We start from the raw sequence: 18,635 nt of genomic DNA, 5'->3' as shown, positions 1-18,635 counted from the left end.
CAAGTTGAGCTCTTAAGCTCCAGAGCAGCTACTAAATGGACCTTATGCTGTTATTATTTGTCACCCTCTGTTTCCAAGTTTTCAAGGATGATTTTTCACTCTCAAGAAAAACACAGGCAATCACCAGACTTATCCTTTAAGATCAGAGCAAAAGTGTTAAGTTAAAGTGACACTGCAGGAGCACAGCACTCACAGCTGAAGAGGTCACTCCAAAGTACTATACTCCACTGTTTATATGTTGCACTACGGTTATTATCTCATACAGCTAATTTTTCAAAATTTGTGAAGTCAGTTATTTATGTGTACAGTTAATTATTTGCACTACTAATGTCATTCTCCCATGTTATTCTCATTCTTATTATAATATTACAAGCTATTGCTTTGCACTACTGTTGATTGTTGTTTTCACTGAAGTTTTTTCATTTCATTGTTGTATGTTTTATTTGTTATTTGTAATCTCACTATTCATTTGTATATTATTAATGATGAACTTTCTGTCTCATCTCTACTCTAAATAATTTTGTATTGAAGGTCTTCAGCTCATGTTATGCCAAGCCATGCAGTTAAAGGGAACAAAGCTTTAATTCCACAGTGTGTTTTACCGAGCATGCTGTTCCCCTCTGTCGGGGGGGTCTGAGGATCTTGAGCTGGCTGGCGGGCAGCGTCTCCGCTGGGTGACCCGTCAACTTCTGCTTCACCAATGTCACCATTGACGTTTAGATCCGGTCCCAAAACTATTCCATGTTTCTAAACAAAGTGAAAAGTCAAACATTAGTGCCACAGATTACACACACGGAAAATAAGTTGATACAAATCCTGTATATTTGGCTTTGATCGAAAAGAAGATGATTCAAATAAAGAACAACATTTGGAATATCACATTTTCAGATATTACATTTTTAGTACACGTAGAATACAACTGATTAATTACTTTATACCTTCAATAAACAACAAGGATTTCACCTTCAGAATGTCTTTGAGCTTCACCACCTCCTCTCTGAGCTCGTCTCGCTCAGTTCGGATTGCATCCGTGTATTCTTTCTGTCGCTCTAAGGCCTGAGCGGAGCCCCGAGTGGCAGAGAGAGCGCAGAGGAGGAAGAGATGTGTGGAAAAGAAGTGAAAGTGAAAGCAGGTGTTCAGTGTCATGCAAAGGAGATACTGAATTTAAGTTAACACAAAACTACAGGACGAGGGCTCACTGGCCGTACCCCAATTTTTTTATCCTTCCACTCCACCGTCTCCTGCAGGTCAGATATTTCTCTAACAAAACCGTCCTGTTTCATACGCAGCTGACGGATGTCCTGAATACCAGGAAGAGGGAAACAAAGTTTGAGAGGAAGAGAGAGAGAGAGAGGGGGCAAATGGAGAAATTCAGTGCATGCTTGTACAAGAAAGAAAGGTGAGAAGAAAAGGAAGCTGTGAAAAGCACCTCAACACGCAGCTTCTATAAGTGACAAACTGAGTCACTGGTTCATGTTCTTTAGTATCTTCACACCTTAGTGACACATGTTCACACCAGGAGACAAATACTCACATTTAGCAGCTCTTCACTTTGTTTTAGCATCTCTTTCATTTCATTGAACTGGAACTGAAGGACACTGTGGGCATGTTTCTCTCGCTCAAATTCCTACAGGGATAAAGAAACAGTTTGTGAAGTTCAGAGTCAGAGTGAAGCATCAGCTGAGGGTTACTTAGTCAACTAAAACATAACTAAGATCTACTTCGGTCACTTCATGTTGATCATTTATTCTTTCATGTCTACAAGCAAAGTGTTTACATGACTTCACAATACTTGATATATTCAAAGGCTGTTGTGCAGGTCTAATCTGACAGTCAAAGAGCTCCCTCTGTAATGCATGCATGAACTAATTCACATTATTATTTCAATTTAGGACATTTTTAGTCTTTGCTTGCTGCTGCATTACCACACAATGATAATGCAACTTCAGAACTAGAATTAATAATGCCTCTGGCCCTCACTGTCACCCGCAAGGAGCCATAAAGAGGCAGTTATTGTTCACTGCAAGTCATGTAGGCCTCTGCAGAGAAGTAAAGATGGCTACATTGTTGTGGAAGTTTCAATCATCATCAAGTTTTGAGTCGTTCAGGTTTCCTAGAAATGTCTTCATTTAGATAAACAAAATAACACGTCTGCCGTCTGTACCTTGACTTTCTCCTCGTATTCTCGGCGTGACTCTGACAGCAGCTCCTCCAGCTCCATGAGTGAGTCCTTCAGTGTGTCCACCTGGTACATCAGGTTGTTCTTCTCATTGTCCAGCTGGGCGTTGGACACCATGGCTTTACGATACTTCTCCTCCACTTCTACTAAAGCATCCTAATGTCACCACAAAGAGAGAATATGAGGATATAACAGGTGCTGGCTCAGACAGAACATGTCCTCAAACCAAGCTGTGGAGCCTTACTGTCCTCTATCGAACAGTAAGTTTGCAGTAACAGATGGATGCACCAGGCGGAGGCTTTGGAAGTGGTAAGTGAAAATTTAGGTAAAGAAGTGAAGCCTAATGCACACGCCGAAATGAAGAAAGACAGCAACATGATAACACAACTTTGCCAGTGAAATTGTCAGTTTGCATCTTTACGCACACAGTATTATACTACTGTCAGTGTGTGTCAATGTTTGTGCTGGGTCTGGACGACCATTGCTGCTCCTTTAGTACTGTATGGACAGCGTTTATTTCAGTTTCAATTCAAAAGCCTTTAAACTCATCAGATTATCAGTTGGTTTATTGATCTGTAGTGGACGAGGTCTCAGAACACAGGATCTCATTAGACTACCCGGTGTGCTCTTGGTTTGACTGAAAAAACTACAGTAACCTGTGTAATTCAGGGGCTGCAAACTCATTAGTTAACAGTCTGGAGATAGCTGGGATTTGTGGGAGGGTCTCAGGCTTATACCTTGGCTTCTTTTAGGTTCTGCGTGTACTTGGATTCCACATCTTGAATCTGATCCTTCAGTTCATGAATCTCCTGGTGAAGAGCGCAGCAGCGGCGGTGAGGAGGCAGAGAGGCAGAGAAGCAGAGCGTGACAGCGTCAGGAAATGTCAAGCCGAGAGTTTGGTGACCGGACAATGATCACAGGAACAGTGAAGGGTTTTGCAGAAAGAATGAAAATGGCACGAACACAGCACAGAACTGCACTGAAGAACACTTTTGATATGCTTTTATTTAACTTGTGCCAACTGGGGACTTGTGATTTAACGAAGGAAACTGTTATTAGAAAGATTACATTGTGCCTGTTCTACACTGGATTTCCTCCTGTATGAACACTGAGATTTAACTCTGGATGGTTTCTACTGTGACACAGAGCTGCTGCTGTTTCAAGTCAAACCAAAAGTGACTTAACTTTCATGTTGTAACTTAACACACATTTAATACATATTGGTATGATTGATATAAATGTAGTCTTGCCCTGCACAAAACTGTTTAATTCACTGTGGAAGCCAAAATTGTGATGGACAACAACAAATTTCTAAGCATCAACTGGCTCAATTGAGTTTAATATTCATATTAGTGAGTGACTGTCCAATAGTCTTTTCGATATCTTTCAATTATCTTTCAATGACTCTGTGTGGGTGTAATATTAAAAACATGATCCAATAGGAAGTGTCTCTCTGTGTCTCTAGGAAGCTGTATCTCTTCAGTGTTACCTTGATTTCTCGTATGGACGTCTCAGTGTCTGCAGTTATTGCTGTGTCTCCACTTCCTCTCCTGGAGGACGTCCCACCTAAAGATGTGAGGGTTGCTGCAGTTAAAGCAGAAGCTGCTCGAGATCCCTGAGAAAGAGAGAGAAGTTACACAATCAATTGTAAAGCACAAAAATAAAGTCCAACATGTTGTAACGTCCCCTTGGTGAAGAGGTCAACTCACCTTCTCTAGATAATCTCTGTCCTCCACCTGTTGAGACAAATAAAACAGAGTCAGAACAGAGGGGGATATAAAGGCCACCGACCAAGAGGATGAACTGAGGGAGGGAGGAAGGAAGGAAGTCCCAAAATCCCTGTACAGGCAGCTCAGCAGATTTATCTTTATATATCCCAAAAAAAAAGCAACATACGAAACTACTCCACCAAGTCCTCCGATCTGCTTTCTATTCATGGACACATTAAGAAAAGGCACATGTTTATTTTGATATAAAACACCATGCAGATAATTAGTAGGGTGGTGTCAAAACACCTTGGAAATTAAAACCACAACGTACCACGACAAAAATTCAAATGTGTTAAAAAACACTTGAAACGTAATGTCATTCACAATCTTTGCTCCTGCTACGCGCACGCACGGACAAACACGAACACACAAACAATCTGGTGATGGGACGAATGGGTCATCTTCACACAAAGTGCACATAAAGGAAGCAACCAAGCAGAAATTCAGCTCACTTCACAGCCTCGGCCTCCTGCTGGTGCAAACCGACTCACATCTGAAAAGTCAGGAATAGTAACGTCGTCCAGGTCCCGGGGGAGGCCACTGCTACTGGCCGCACTCCTCAAAAAACTGGCAACAGAGCCACAGTTGTCCTACATGAGCCACCAGGGGGCGAAACAACAACAACAACAACAAGGAAACCAAACACAGAGTAGGTCAGCAGAAAGCAGCCAGATAGAAAATCACTGGAAGATGCTGAGAGTAGAGAATTATTTAGAAATTATTGTTTACTCCTAAATCTAATTCAGCTACTACCTCAAATTTTTATTTTTAAACAGGACTGTCCGTCTCTATTGAAGAGTCATTAAGAGCCAACACACAAATAATAAACATATTATCTATGATAACTTTTAACTTTTGTATTTTCTCAAAGAAAGAGAGAAAACTGATCAAACTGCATGTATGAAATAAAAGGCTCAGCACTAACACATAATGAATGCAACCCAGGTAGAAAAATAAATCATAAATTCTTGTTTTTCTTCTGGCCCAGTATACGCCTGTTTCCACGGCCTAAATCTGGCCCATATACGTCATGACTGTTGGATGCTACTGCTCCACATCTGGACCAATTCTGGCACACACATGGAAAATCTTGAAGCTGTCTTGCGGCTGTCTACAAGATAACAGCTGGAATCTGCCCAGACGTGGAAGTATATGGGCCAGACTCGGGCTGATGACCCAGGCCTATGTTGGGCCAGAAGTTTCATTCTGCTATCTGAGAATATGATGTCCATTAGCAAGAATGTATGGTTAATTTATCTCAATTCTGAGTCATGGTGACTCCTTGACAGTGAATTGTGAAATCCTTAGCGGAGACACAAGATGTAGTGCAAGATTTCTCTTTTTTACTGATGAGGTCCACTGCTTCATAAACTAAAGGCCGATAATTCAACAGAAATCTAAAAAAAACAGACTTTTTTTTTTTTTGTGCCTAACGAGTCTGAACTAAAGCACTTCGCAGCTACAGGCTTGTGACAGATGGCTCCAGTGAGCAACTGCACTGTGGCTCTTCCAAGACTCAGTGAACTGGATTAATGACACACAGTCCGTGCACTTCACTTTTTCATAGTTACATTTCAGGCATGATGTGATTTTGTTGCAGGGACTAAAGCTTCAGTTCATGACTCACTAACATTACAGCAACTTATTAATGTGCTGCACACACTCTGCTGTACAGGTCCACCAGGTAATACCTGCTTGTGTTCTGCTCACAGAACAAATTATGTTTTGACACTGTTAGATTCTGCCAACTGTGACTCACTGCGACGCCCGGCGCGAACACAGTGTGATGATGTATTGAATTCCTCTAAAGTCAAACAGTGAATCATAAACTAAATGTTGTAGCGTAAGAGCATCATCATTTTATACTGTGGGCTAATGCACTTTAAAGCCCCGAGCAGGCAGCAGAGTGTCTGTGGAGTGAGGGCTCACCACTGGGCTGGCGCGGGCTGAACTGGCCCTGCTGGAGGCTCTGGAGCTGGAGCCGCGATAACTAGTGTACTCTAAAGGCTGTAGAGGAAACACATCGTCATGTTTCTGTGTGTACGTGGAGTCAGACACAAACATGCACATCAAACGCATCATGGGGACAGAAGTGAGACCACAATTCAGATTCTAAATCACTGTTATTTTAGTGCATTATGATCCCGTCCTCATTTGAACAACTTACAGAAATGACACTTTGTTTTGGACTAGAACTAGACTTAAAGAATTTCACATGCAGCAGCAAGAAAATCACTATGAGTCAAGTCACTGAAAATTGAGGGAAGGTCCAACTGATGTAACAACAAAACAAGAACAAATCTCAATTTCACCACAAAAAACCCCCCAAAAAACACACTGTTCACACACACAAAGTCTCAGTTGTGTCAAACCAACAAACTCTTACATGGCAGCTGGAGCCAGTGACTCGCCGTGTTCCACTGCAGAGACTTGCAGAGTCGTCATACAAGGAGCTCTGCACATGTGACATGTCACACACACACACACACACACACACACACACACACACACACACACACACACACACACACAGTACAAGCCGCTTCAGCAGTGTGAACAGACAGTTCTATTTCTCTAATAGACATTTTACTACATGCTTTTCCGCTCAGCTGTGAAGTCTAGAGATACCTTCAGTGCCTAAAATGTGGCTTCATTCAAAACTCAAACATACAGTGATAAGCAGTGACTGGGTGAATTTAAGAACACTAACTGGAGTCTCTTGACTTAACCATCAAATCCTTTGCTCTTGGGACAAACAAGCTTAGTATTATGTGCTCATAAGAACAGTGGCGTGAGTTAGTGCTGAACGATGAATAAATAAAATCATGTTGTGATTATATCGGCAGATATTGGGATATGAGTCAAGATTTCAGTTGGAGCGGTCATTTTTACATTTTCAATTTCACTGAAAAACATTTTCATCTGGAGGACATGATTTGTAGTCCAGGACATCTTAGTAGCACCACGATGCTTCATTTATGCTCTACTGTGACACATATTACTTTTGCAACTCCTGCAAGTTGGATATCGCACTTGGCCATATTGTGATTTCAATAATATTTCATTAATTTTCAGCCCTTTGAGTGAGTTAACAGTGAGTGGAAGTCACAGTGAGGAAAAGGCAAGCTGGAAATGAAAGGAACCAACCCTACGATAGAGCTGCTGGCTGATCTGACTGAGTGACCTGTGGAACTGCAGAGAAGACAGCAGGTGAATGAAGACAGATTTAACTTCACTACTTTAAATTCTCTTTTGTCTCCTCCGAAGCGCGTCAGTGGTTAAAGGCTCAGCAGCAGAGGAGCTGCAAAGATTTGTCCCCATGTATTTACGTGTATGTGTCCATCTGGCGTTTGTCTGTATACAGACCTGGTAACCATTGAAAGCTGAACCGGGGTTTCTGGAGGAGGACAGACCGTTGAGACTGTACAGGTCAGAGGAAGCATAAGAGCTCTGAGGTGAGGAGAGAGGAAGAAGGAAGCGGGAGAAATTAGCCAAGAGAAGGAGGTCACTGAAGGTCACCCAACAAAATTTCACCAGAAGTGAAACTTGTACCTGTTAGCAGTGAGTGAGAAGCATCGCAGTGCGACTCAAAATTTCTATATATGTGTGGAGCAAATTATAAACACACACAGATGCACAAACCAATTAAATTAATACTCCATTTTAAACCTATAACTAGGCTTTTGTGGCTGCTTCCCAGGAAAAGTCAAACATGCACAGACATTCATCACTGGAAGTCATGAGTGTAGCTTGTTTTTAATACAGGAAACACAACAAGACAATCATTGTGTCTGACTGCTGCGTACAGAGATCCAGACCTCAACAGAAAACATATTTAAAATCACATCACTTTACTGATTCTACTGTGTCAAGACATCTCTAGGAAATTCAACACAAAGAAAGGAAGTTTTATAAAAATACGCACACACGCACGCACGCACTACATTCCTCAGGAAACTAATGTTGAATAGAAATAATCCAAACTTTCACACATTGTAGACATTTTGTTAATAATCACAACCTTTAGACATAAACGTTAGTGCACACCACAGGCCGTTACTGTTGTGAGTGCAGTGCCACCCACCGGCTGCAGGTCTAATCTGGAGGCACGAGACACTCGGCTGTCATCACTCAGTCTGGAGCTCTGAGAGTCGGGGAGCACAGGTGACAACATCAACATCCCTCTGACTGCACACAGCTATACTTCAACATCACCAAGTTCAACTTCATGGCACATCACATGTTATTGATATGTACAGTCCTGACCACAAGTATTTGGACAGTTACTCATTTTTTGTTGGTTTTGGGTTCATGATGTGGATGAGCAAAACTCATTTGCATGGTGGAGAAAAACCCCTTTATGACTTTACAGCAAGTCAAGAATGCTCTGCAGGATGTAGGCAGATATTTTTTCTTATCGACGATCAAGAAAATCTGTCGACTAGAATCTCAAAGGATTCACCACAAGATGTAGTAGTGTCTGTAGTTCTACAGACTGATGAAAACAAAATCATCTTCTGTCAAAATGATGAAAAGAGGAAAGTGTGGAGAATAAAAGGAGCAGCTCATGACCCACAGCCACCACCTCATCTGTCAAACATGCAGCTGGTTCTGTTGTGGCTCGGGCATGCAGCTGCCAATGGATCTGACACACTCTCATTTATTGACAGTTTCACTGTTGATGGAAACAGCAGGGTGAATACAGAGGTCTACACAAGCTCAGATTCAGTTTAATGCATCAAAACTCAACGGACCACATTTCAGGAGGTGGGAAATCTAGTGGTGATCCTAGACTCTGGGTGCCCAGGCAAAGAGGCCATCTCCTGATGGTTCCCCCACTGGGAATATCCTTGACTGGCTGAGTCAATCACCTGATTAGAACCTGATCGCCAGGAAAGATACAAAGAGTCTGCTGATCTACAGACAAAGGATTTTCCACTAAATATTAAATATGATGATATTGTTTGACCTCATGTGTATTTGTCCACTTAATTTTGAGCCCTTGAACTTTGGGCAGAATGTGTTAAAATGACTATATCTCCACCACAGTTCTTTCTATATGGATGTAAACGTCCTCAAAGTAAAGCTCAGACTTGGTGCTTTAATTAAGGTGCTATCATTTTATTTCAAATGGAACATGCCCAGGCTCAGAGCCTGAAGAACAAAAAAATGTAACCATTCAAATACAGTCCTGACTCCAGCTATAGCTATTAGTCTAGAAACGAATTATATCAATACTGGGTTTAATGGAAAACTAACATATCCTTTACAGAGGTTTGGTTGAACACTTTCAGCCAGACAGGGGCAGAAATAATTGTGTAAAATTAATGAGGCAGGTTTTCAAGCCATGTAATATTATGTTTTTTTTGAATGAACATTTTTTGTGTTGAGGAGTTTCAGTTCTTCCTTTCACAGGAATGATAACAAGGATTAATGAAAAAGTCGCTGCCGCTTATTTCTTATATCTTAACCAGTGGTTCTTTCTTTGTCATTTAAAGTTGACATTTGTTCTTCTTTGTTTTATTTCAAGCAGACTTTATCCATGGCTTATTGTAGCCTTCCATAGTTATGCCCTATTCATTTTTCCAGGTGATTAGATTCCTTTGTACAAACTCAGCTTTGTACAGCTCCACTGCAGCAGAGGGCAGAAACAGGAACTGGGAAATTATGTCATCTTCAAGAGATTTCTCAGACAAAGAAACCCCAGAACGTTTCTCTGCTTAATGGTTCTTAATGATCTCAACATGTCACATCCTGTTTCAGCCTGGCAACAATCACGCAACCATCAAAGTTGCCAGGTAACTAGATTTCATACCAAAACACTGTGGTTTCTCTGGTCCACTCACTGCAGAAAGTGTCAACAGACTAGTTTCTCCTCAACACAAACAGCAAAGCTCTGTAATGTTTTGAACACTGAGCAAAGAGCCGTTCAGTAACATGTATGAGAGGGGGCCGACACGCACCGTCAGGTCCAGCCTGGAGGAGCGGGACACTCTGCTTTCATCACTGAGTCTTGAGCTCTGACAGCGTGAGAGAGAGGAGACAGTCGTGAGTGACGGGACGTAGCTTCTGTGTTACTTTCCTTCTCCAGGTGGGATCATGCAACTTTCCTTACTCTACAACTGACCAAACACAAACACTCAGTTCAGCACACGGCTACTAACCCTGCTGGACACGACGCTGTAATCGTCGCCGCAGCCGTTCCTCTGCGAATAAAGAAGACGAGTGAGAAACACTGACAGCATTTCTGTGAAGGCTGTTTGAGCAGTTTGAGCTTTTACATACGTCTCTGTCTTTGTGCTTATGTTTCTTCTTTTTCTTTGACTTCTTATGTGAGGAGCCCTTAGAGCGAAGGAGGAGAGGGAGAACCATGAGGAGGGAAAACACGACATCTCACCCCAAAAACCCAGAATGACAAACTGACATTTTAAACCATTTGCAAAGCACCAGGTGACACACAACACATCCACGTGCACAATGGACTCTTCACACTGGTAAAAACAACTCAAGGTCACAATTTATTGACATGCAACAAACTGACTGAGCCAAATATTCAAGATCTAGAACAACCATCACAATGATTAGTATGAAGAATTTTTCCACTATTACGTAGAACAGAAAAAAAACAGCACTTAACATTTAGAGACATAACAGAGGCTAAAATAGGACCAACTGTGTTTTGGTTGGAGCGAGGAGGCTTTAACATTGGGTTCAAATCAAATCTATCTGACTCTGAGGTAGGCAATGTTCCTTCACAACAGCAAAAACAAATACATGACCCAACATGATCCCTTCACAGAATCACATCAAACTCAGTTTGTCCAGGTTCACGTATTGTTTCCCACATGGTGCAACAACTCAGTTTTTCCTTTTCAAGCACAAGCACTAAAATTATAAACCAGAAAAACACAGGATTCACATGTATCTTGCAAAATGTGGAGAGAATATAAAACTCAATGACTGTGTCCCAGTTCAGACGAAGGCGTGACCCTTTCTAGTCACTGCGAAGACTGAACCGAAATGAGACGGTCTGGCCTCCAGAAGATTTTCGATTTGCATCACTAGCTGTGCCGGTGTGGCTCCTGTTGCCTAGCAACCATGACAATACCCAACATTTCCACACAAAAACTTGAGGTTTTAAGGCTCTTGGTTTTAACAGCTGTACCGTTAGCTGTTGAACTGAGCTGATACTTACATTTAACAGTGTAATACTCTGGCTCTCTGCTGGCTTTGTTTGCTGCAATATTATTTTCATTAGTGGTACACAATGAATCTTGGGATAGATTGGGCCACAAAGAATCCAGGAACAGTTGCCCAGTAAAAGAAGGCTGCATTTGGAGCAGCCTTTTGAAATTGGACAGTCTTGTTGCCGCATCAAATTTTCAAATGAAGCCTCTGAAGGATGCGGCCTCTGAACTGGGACACAGCTAATTATGTGTTTCACTGCTAAGATCCATTTAATTCAAACGCTAGACAAAAAGTTTAACACAGAAACATGCTTTATATCAAAGAGGTAAATGCAAGACGAAACCAGCTGTTAGTCATCTACAATCCATTCACTACAAATCTTCAGGCAGAAGGTTAAAAACTAATCCACAGTGTATGTCAACAATATCCGCCCTTACCCCTCCACCATACGCCCCGACTGCGTCAAGATCCGACTGTTGCAAAAACACACAACAACATCATCACCAACAAGTGCCACCCACATTGACAGCACCTTGTTATGTTATCAAGGACAGACACACTAGGAGGAGGAGGTCCATTCTTTGTCATTCAAAAAGCAAAAGTTGTGCTTGATAATGTGTGACAGGAACAAAAAAAGAAAAAAAAGAAAAAGGTTTGAAGAGAGGTTTTGGATTTTTGTTGCATGTGCTGTTTGAATCATACTGACCCTGACACTGCCCCGGCTTCCCACTGACATCCGCTCATCGTCGTCTGAGAGCTGTGTGAGAGAGCAAGAGATTGAAATGGATGGTTAGAGCTTTGAAACAGAACACAGTGTATGAGGAACATCAACAATGACATTTGAACAGTGGATTCTGACAGGAGTGGTTCATTCTAAGATTGTTCTTTGTGACCTTTGTTGTTGTTGAAATCACGTACTTAAGGTCAAAAAGATCTTTATTACAATTACAGTGGTATTTAAAAAAACAATTATGATTTCCTTCAGTGCTTTGTAATACATACTTCCTTAAATAAAAGCCAGTAGTCAAAGACTGTCTGAGTCTGTTACCCTGGCTAGCTCAGGTACATCACTAATAAAGGCCAGATAAAAAAAACAATTCCTGTACTATAGAGACACATACATATCAGAACATAGAATAATAAATCCAGCATAGTTTCTTTTTAACAAATATATTTTTTCCACTAATTCTCATCACCCATTTCCGTGTTTTTAATTGTTGTCAAGCTAAAGTCAATGAAACTCAACTTTTCCTGCTAATTTGTTTGCATAAAATAACTTCATTTATGTTGCACTGATGGAATTGGTGCTGTGAAAATATAGATTATCCTGAATTATTATCAAGACAGCAGGTGAACAAGAAGGACGTTCTGAGTTTATATTTATAGTAAACAGCATTAAGAGCAAATTAAGCACATTAGAAAACAGAGACACCTCTTACTACTATATGATGAAATAAAACAAGGAAAACTAGTGATTAAGGCCTGTTGCTTAAATATACGCATTTTCCAAATACAGGACCCTTTTAAATAACAGCCACTATTCAGTGAGAAATTACAATATATATTTCCTTACTATATGTTTTTATGACACCATACAGCTGAATCTGTCAGTCTGAAATTAACTAACTAGTTTCTTCCTGTTGTCTTTTTCCATGTGATGGAAGACAGATCACAGCACAGAGGAAATGCATGAGGAGATGGAAACAGAGGGAAGGCTACAAACCATGTGTATCTGTGAAGAACGTGAGTATCTCTCACTGTCCTCCTGGATGGGGGGGGGGGGGGGGGGGGGGGGGGTTGTAAAGATGAAGAGGAGAGGGGATGAAGAAGAGAGAAGAGTGTGAAGGAAGAGAGAAATGTCAAAGGCCAATGAAACAGATGGATGAGGAAGATAACTGCTGGTCCAGGGAGTTTGTGTTTACATTCCAGCCCCAAGACAAATGTTTTTAAGTCACTGGCAATCTATTGTTTGAATTTTCTTTTAGGACCATGATACTGTGATGTACTGTAATGATCTCGACCAATAAGATGTAATATTAGGCAGGAATGTCCACATGTACATTTATGGTATGGGTTCTGACAGCACTGACACTACAGGTGTCTGCAAAGAACAAAAAACTGGTAATGTTTAGAAACATGTGGTAACTCAGCAACACTGTTGTTAAGGAAATTGACAAACTGAACATGGCCAACGATCCAAAGTGTGGATACAATTCACCTAAATCAAGCAACTTCAAAATGCAATATTTGTGGGAGGGTTAAATATTTATCTACCGCCCATCATGTTAAAATAAGAACATGGAATTGTTAACTTAAGAAGGACAACCAGTGTTACACTTTATTCTGTCACCCATCAGATTCGGTCGCCTGTCATGTAATAATAATGTTAAGTGAATCTTGCAGGCAGAAAAATCTGGAACTTATTTAGTTGATATTTGCTGAATGATGAAGCAAATTAGTATTATTGTTTCTTATCACTGTGTTGTTTTTACTTTAGCTTCTACAGCAGCTTCTGCAGCTGCAGCACAGTGAAGACCGGGTGTCAGGACAGGGTTAATGAATGTAACAGAGCACCCTGTCAGCACAGTGGAGTCTCTGTGGATTAGGTGAAACAGAGTCAGTAGAGACGTTCCCACCAAACAAACTACCTAACAAGACAGAAAGATAAGGGATCTGAAAGGATCCAGATTTCATGAGCAGATCTGGATTCAGATTAGATAAAATGCTACGACATCACATGAAGTAAAACAGTTTGAGGTGAACCAGGATACATCACCTGCTTTTGGTTTCATTTGAATCCATTTGTGTTGCACACATTTTATACCAAGGCACTGAAAAATATAGATTTTTTTCCCATGGCCTGATGTAAAGGACTCTCACAGAGGCAGCCATGAATGTTCTTAAGATTATCACATTCAACCGGTAATCCATCCAAGAAACCACTGACACACTCAGTTAGCTACAAAAACACGGCAAGAAACTCAAAATCTCTGTTGTCACTTCAAACTGCAGCAAAATCTCATCACCTCTCAGTGTCAGTGAATTATTTCAGTCAAAAACACACCACGTTAGTCAAAGTAGACACACACACACACACACACATTAGGTATCCTCACTGTTGGTTCGAACGTCTCTTATAATATGGGACGATTCAAACCAAGTAATTAAACCGGTGCATTCAACACAGTAAATCCCATGCAGTCTCACACGACAGGGCAGATGGTCATGCTGATTCAAAGCCAAATGGGCTCCCTGCTCCTTCCACTAAGTGGATTATCATTAATGGCCAAAGCTTTGATTCATTATAATCTGTTATTTTCTAAAAAGGCTTGACAGGAATTCAAAAGCAAACTCAGCGCACTGTAAAAACCTCCAACAAACACATGCATAGTGTTTAGTACAAGGTTTGTTTTAAGTGTTGCTATCACAGCACAGAAACTGTACCATCCATTGTTCAATATTTTCCCATTTGTTGTCCGCACGGTCATCGTATTTGGTGTTCAAGCCATAATACTTCTAAGAAGAGACAAGAAATGAGGGCAGAGAAATAGGAGAGAAATACAGTTCAGAAAAAGCCCCACAGGTAATAGTCTTCCATTATTTTCTTTGGGCAAAATTTGAAGCATATGCGTTGGATTATTACATAACCAAGGTTAAATCAAATACTGTCTGAGGTGGGAAAGAGGAGGCCTACCTTCTGCACCTGAAAGATCTACACACCGACACCGAGGAGGGGTAGAGGAAAGAGATTGGAACATGAAAACAGGAAAAAAATAGAATCAGCCAAAAAAATGAGATGTGATGGAGAAAGATATGAAGTTATGTGCTATTGGAAAGTCAGCGGTCGTCACAGAAAGACATGCAAGAAGAAGAAGAAGAAAAAAAAACATGAGGAGCTCAGGAATGTGAAGTACCCCCCTGCACGGCAGGACCAGACGTGATAGACCCGAGAACACAAGTTCACTGGAGATTTAAAGACCTCTTACACTTAGCATGACCAGGCATTTTCCCATGGTTCCTTATGGTTGGTTTCAGCTGCAGTGTCACTTTGAGGTCTATGTCCCTGTGACTGACAGATCCTGGTACTGAACCAAAATCTGTGTTCTCTAAACAGGAAATGTAGGCTGATGATCAACAAGAGGAGCCTCATCAGAGATCTCTTTTCACTGATACATCGACAATCAGTTTTCCAAACATTTTATGATCGACATAAACAGATAATTAAAGAAATTGAAGAAATGCCACAGCACGGGAGAATAGGGCGGACTCATCCTTCACTCACCTGCAGGAGCTGAAGTAAACAAATGAAATCAGCTGCAGCATCCAAATTCTTGTCTTTGTGATTGACCTGCGCTTAAATCCATCAAAGCTACTTCAGGTCATCATAACAGATAATAAATAAAATTAATTTCTGTTAATACAATAATCAACCACCACTTCTTTCTCTGCAGCTTCATTTACTATTTCAGACACATGCTTTTAAAATAAAATTTCTTCTGTATCTCATGCCTCTGACCAAACACAACACAGACTGAAAACACACCCCACCCTCACTGTCCTCACTTTCCATCCCATCGCCCCAGTGCTTTAATCCAGATTTACCGCCACTGTCTCCGTGTGTGCTTGCCCAATATACAGATTTCCTGCTTTGTGATTCAGGCTTTCAGAAATCGATTTGCGGCTGACCTCTTTGTCCAGCGCATCACTCCAGCAACAGCAGCAATCCCAGATAATCAATGGGAGACGGCTTATCCACTGTTCTTAATTTATAGGTTCATTCGAGATGAAAGGTCACGGAAGGTCTCGCACTGAGGACCTCTTACTACAGCTGACTTAGACAAACTAAGTCGTCACTTCCAAGAAGGTGACTTTGAGATTCAGAAGTCAGACTTATCAGTAACATATCACACCATAAATGAAGGGAGATGCCAGGAAGCACCGATACATTACAGCTGTTATCCGTGCAGGAATAATGTATTTCATCATTTCATATTTTATATATATTCCCATTAAAAATCCCTATTGTTCCATTACCAGAAGGAAAAAAAAACACACCGTGTGCACTAATAGTTAACACAGACAGATGCATAGCAACTTCAATCGATGCGTCTACCTGTGCTGCATGTCCCCTGACCTGCCAACTCTCTCTGCTCACATCTTTCTAGCTGCTAAAAAGCAAAATATGTTGTTTCCACTTATATCGACAACTGTAAAATATGAAGATCAAGATGCACCAGAGCATCATGTGGCACAAATGATCATTGCACAGTACAGAACAGATTAATAACTGACTGGAGGAATCTTGCATACTACTTATGTGTCTGGACACCCAATTAGCAACTGAGCCAGGCACCGTCATAAGCCCATTCATCAAACGGGTTACACAATCTGCTTACGTTTGCCACCATTCTGTTCAACTCACCGAGCTCCCCCTCTTGATCGGAGGGGTTCCTGGGCGCCCGGTGAGGGCAGCCCTCAGCCCCCTCCCTGCCAGCCGACGCCCGGCCGTCCTGCTGCCCTCAGGGTACCAGGAAAGGTCGCATCCTTCAGCAGTCAGCAGGTGAGACCGCAGCCGGTCATGTGGGTAAGATCACAGCGGGACGCAGCACTGAGATTTCAGCTCAGAACAAGCGAGGCAACCATACGCTTCTGCTATAAAGCAAGTAATCCACTTTTAAGTTCTGTCTTCAGTGTGCGAGAAAACATCCAAACGTCCCGAAGGTGTCTGTGAGCGCAGCGACCCATCCCTCATGTCAACAACACCGCAACAACAACAACTGCTCCACTGGAGCCTGGACCAAGGAGCGCAGCCTGCTAAGCTACTTTAGAACTCAGCTAAAGGGTTTAAAGACACAGACACACACACACACACACACACACACACACACACACACACACACACACACACACACACACACACACACCAGACTCAGCTTAACAATGCCTGTTAATCCAGTGCGTATGATTGTGTGCACACTGTAGTTGTTTGGGCTCACCACCTGTGTTTTGATTGCTGAATTACTAAATGTGGCCTGAACTGGCTGATTATCCCAGTAAACCTTAATGGGAAAAGAGTTTATTTTAGTGTCAGGTAAAAAAATCTTTGTTAAACAGATCACTGGGACGGAAAGTGATCAAGAGAGAGAATGGGGTTGGGCAACATGACTATATATTGTGAGAAGTTAAAAAAATCTTGCTTTAACTAAACTAACAACCCCCTTTAATTATCTCTGGTTGTATTTCTTCAATAATGCGATTGAGATGTACCAACTTACACCTGGTAGACACCTCACCCTCTGCTTTTAAAAGAAAATTAAAAGAGGCATTAATAAGCACTTAGATGGGAATCAGGGTGTTTTTTTTCTAATTGTTTGTTAGTATTGTTATAGTACTTATTATTATTATTATTATTATTATTATTATTATTATTATTATCTCTTTGTATGATCTAAAATTGCTACATTGAGATGAGGTTTTAACATAAGCCCTTGGTGGGTTTCTTTTCTCACATGCACATGCTCCTCATAGAAATATATATATATATATACAATGTAATTGTAAAGTTTTATGTGTGAAAATAAATAAATGAAATGAAACTTGCAGCATTATATATCAATATCATGACAAAACTTTACATATATTTTGATGATTTTATCCGTTTTGCCGACCCCTAGCAGAGGACTATTTTTGTCCGAACCATCACACTAACAACAAGACACATTACTCAGTTATTAAGAAGGGAGGGGGTCCCAGTTGAGGGCCACCTGAGTTGCATGTATTCACAGCTTCATGAGCCTTAACTTCAAAATCAAACTCTGGACACAGATGTTGGGCAACCTTTAAAAGTTCAGTCTCAACAGGTGAGTGACAGAAGTCTGTTTGTGTGCACGGGATTACCTCCAGGTTAAGAATAGGGAGCCAGGAAAAGTTTGCCTCCCTGCAGTACAAATCAGAGGTGCTAAACCACAGAAAGAAAAACACAACTAACACACCACTGATCTGCAATTCAAACACACAACCACACACACAGACTTCTCAGCTGTGCACCTGGTTCAACACAAATCTGAATATGGTGCCAACACTGACTCTGGAGGTGCTAGATGCTGAGGGCTCTTCGGTCTTTGTATTTTGTCTATGGTGTATAACTTTGGCGCTACTTATTGGCAAACAAGGACTTAATAATATTATTATTATTATATATAAATATCACATTTAATACCTACTGTCCACAGCAGAGCATACTGATTAATTTCTGAAGGGAATCAGAGTCAGAAGCATCAACTACTAACCAGCGGAGTAAATATGAGTAGTACAGCTACATTATGTATTGTACAGTATATAATGTAGTTACCCAAAGAGACAGGGCAACATAAAAAGAACTATATTAAAACAATTATTTTTGTCCATACTGAAAAAAAAACCTTCTCCTAAAACAAACATGTACATTACAGATAACAGGAAGTGTTTTGGTTTGAGGGAAGTGGTGAAAGTTTAGTTCT

General features: G+C 41.0%; 1 protein-coding gene across 11 annotated transcripts in view; it reads right to left on the bottom strand.

Moving 5' to 3' along the window:
• Positions 1 to 18,635, bottom strand: part of LOC111657166 (uncharacterized) — a 40,579-nt gene that overhangs the window by 4,834 nt on the left and 17,110 nt on the right. The window contains exons 3-23 of one of the 11 annotated variants that reach the window (XM_087174807.1): positions 14,831 to 14,848; positions 14,581 to 14,652; positions 12,860 to 12,901; positions 11,843 to 11,893; positions 11,574 to 11,609; positions 10,234 to 10,290; positions 10,113 to 10,154; positions 9,912 to 9,968; positions 8,033 to 8,092; positions 7,315 to 7,398; positions 6,335 to 6,403; positions 5,878 to 5,955; positions 4,401 to 4,538; positions 3,889 to 3,915; positions 3,669 to 3,794; positions 2,917 to 2,988; positions 2,165 to 2,335; positions 1,535 to 1,627; positions 1,209 to 1,301; positions 964 to 1,056; positions 603 to 747 (exon numbers count right to left, since the gene is read on the bottom strand). In XM_087174807.1, coding sequence (XP_087030933.1) covers positions 603 to 747; positions 964 to 1,056; positions 1,209 to 1,301; positions 1,535 to 1,627; positions 2,165 to 2,335; positions 2,917 to 2,988; positions 3,669 to 3,794; positions 3,889 to 3,915; positions 4,401 to 4,538; positions 5,878 to 5,955; positions 6,335 to 6,403; positions 7,315 to 7,398; positions 8,033 to 8,092; positions 9,912 to 9,968; positions 10,113 to 10,154; positions 10,234 to 10,290; positions 11,574 to 11,609; positions 11,843 to 11,893; positions 12,860 to 12,901; positions 14,581 to 14,652; positions 14,831 to 14,848 — 1,624 coding nt within the window. Of the gene's footprint in view, positions 1 to 602; positions 748 to 963; positions 1,057 to 1,208; positions 1,302 to 1,534; positions 1,628 to 2,164; positions 2,336 to 2,916; positions 2,989 to 3,668; positions 3,795 to 3,888; positions 3,916 to 4,400; positions 4,539 to 5,877; positions 5,956 to 6,334; positions 6,404 to 7,314; positions 7,399 to 8,032; positions 8,093 to 9,911; positions 9,969 to 10,112; positions 10,155 to 10,233; positions 10,291 to 11,573; positions 11,610 to 11,842; positions 11,894 to 12,859; positions 12,902 to 14,580; positions 14,653 to 14,830; positions 14,849 to 16,558; positions 16,882 to 18,635 lie in introns of those variants that run through there. The other 10 variants (XM_087174808.1, XM_087174809.1, XM_087174811.1 and 7 more) reach the window with 10 other exon arrangements.

This window comes from Seriola lalandi, unplaced genomic scaffold, assembly GCF_002814215.2.
Source record: "Seriola lalandi dorsalis isolate HSWRI2012SDOR001 ecotype SW California unplaced genomic scaffold, Sedor1 jcf7180002054385, whole genome shotgun sequence".
In the NCBI taxonomy this organism is placed as follows: Eukaryota; Metazoa; Chordata; class Actinopteri; order Carangiformes; family Carangidae; genus Seriola; species Seriola lalandi.
This window is presented reverse-complemented; position numbering and strand designations above follow the sequence as displayed.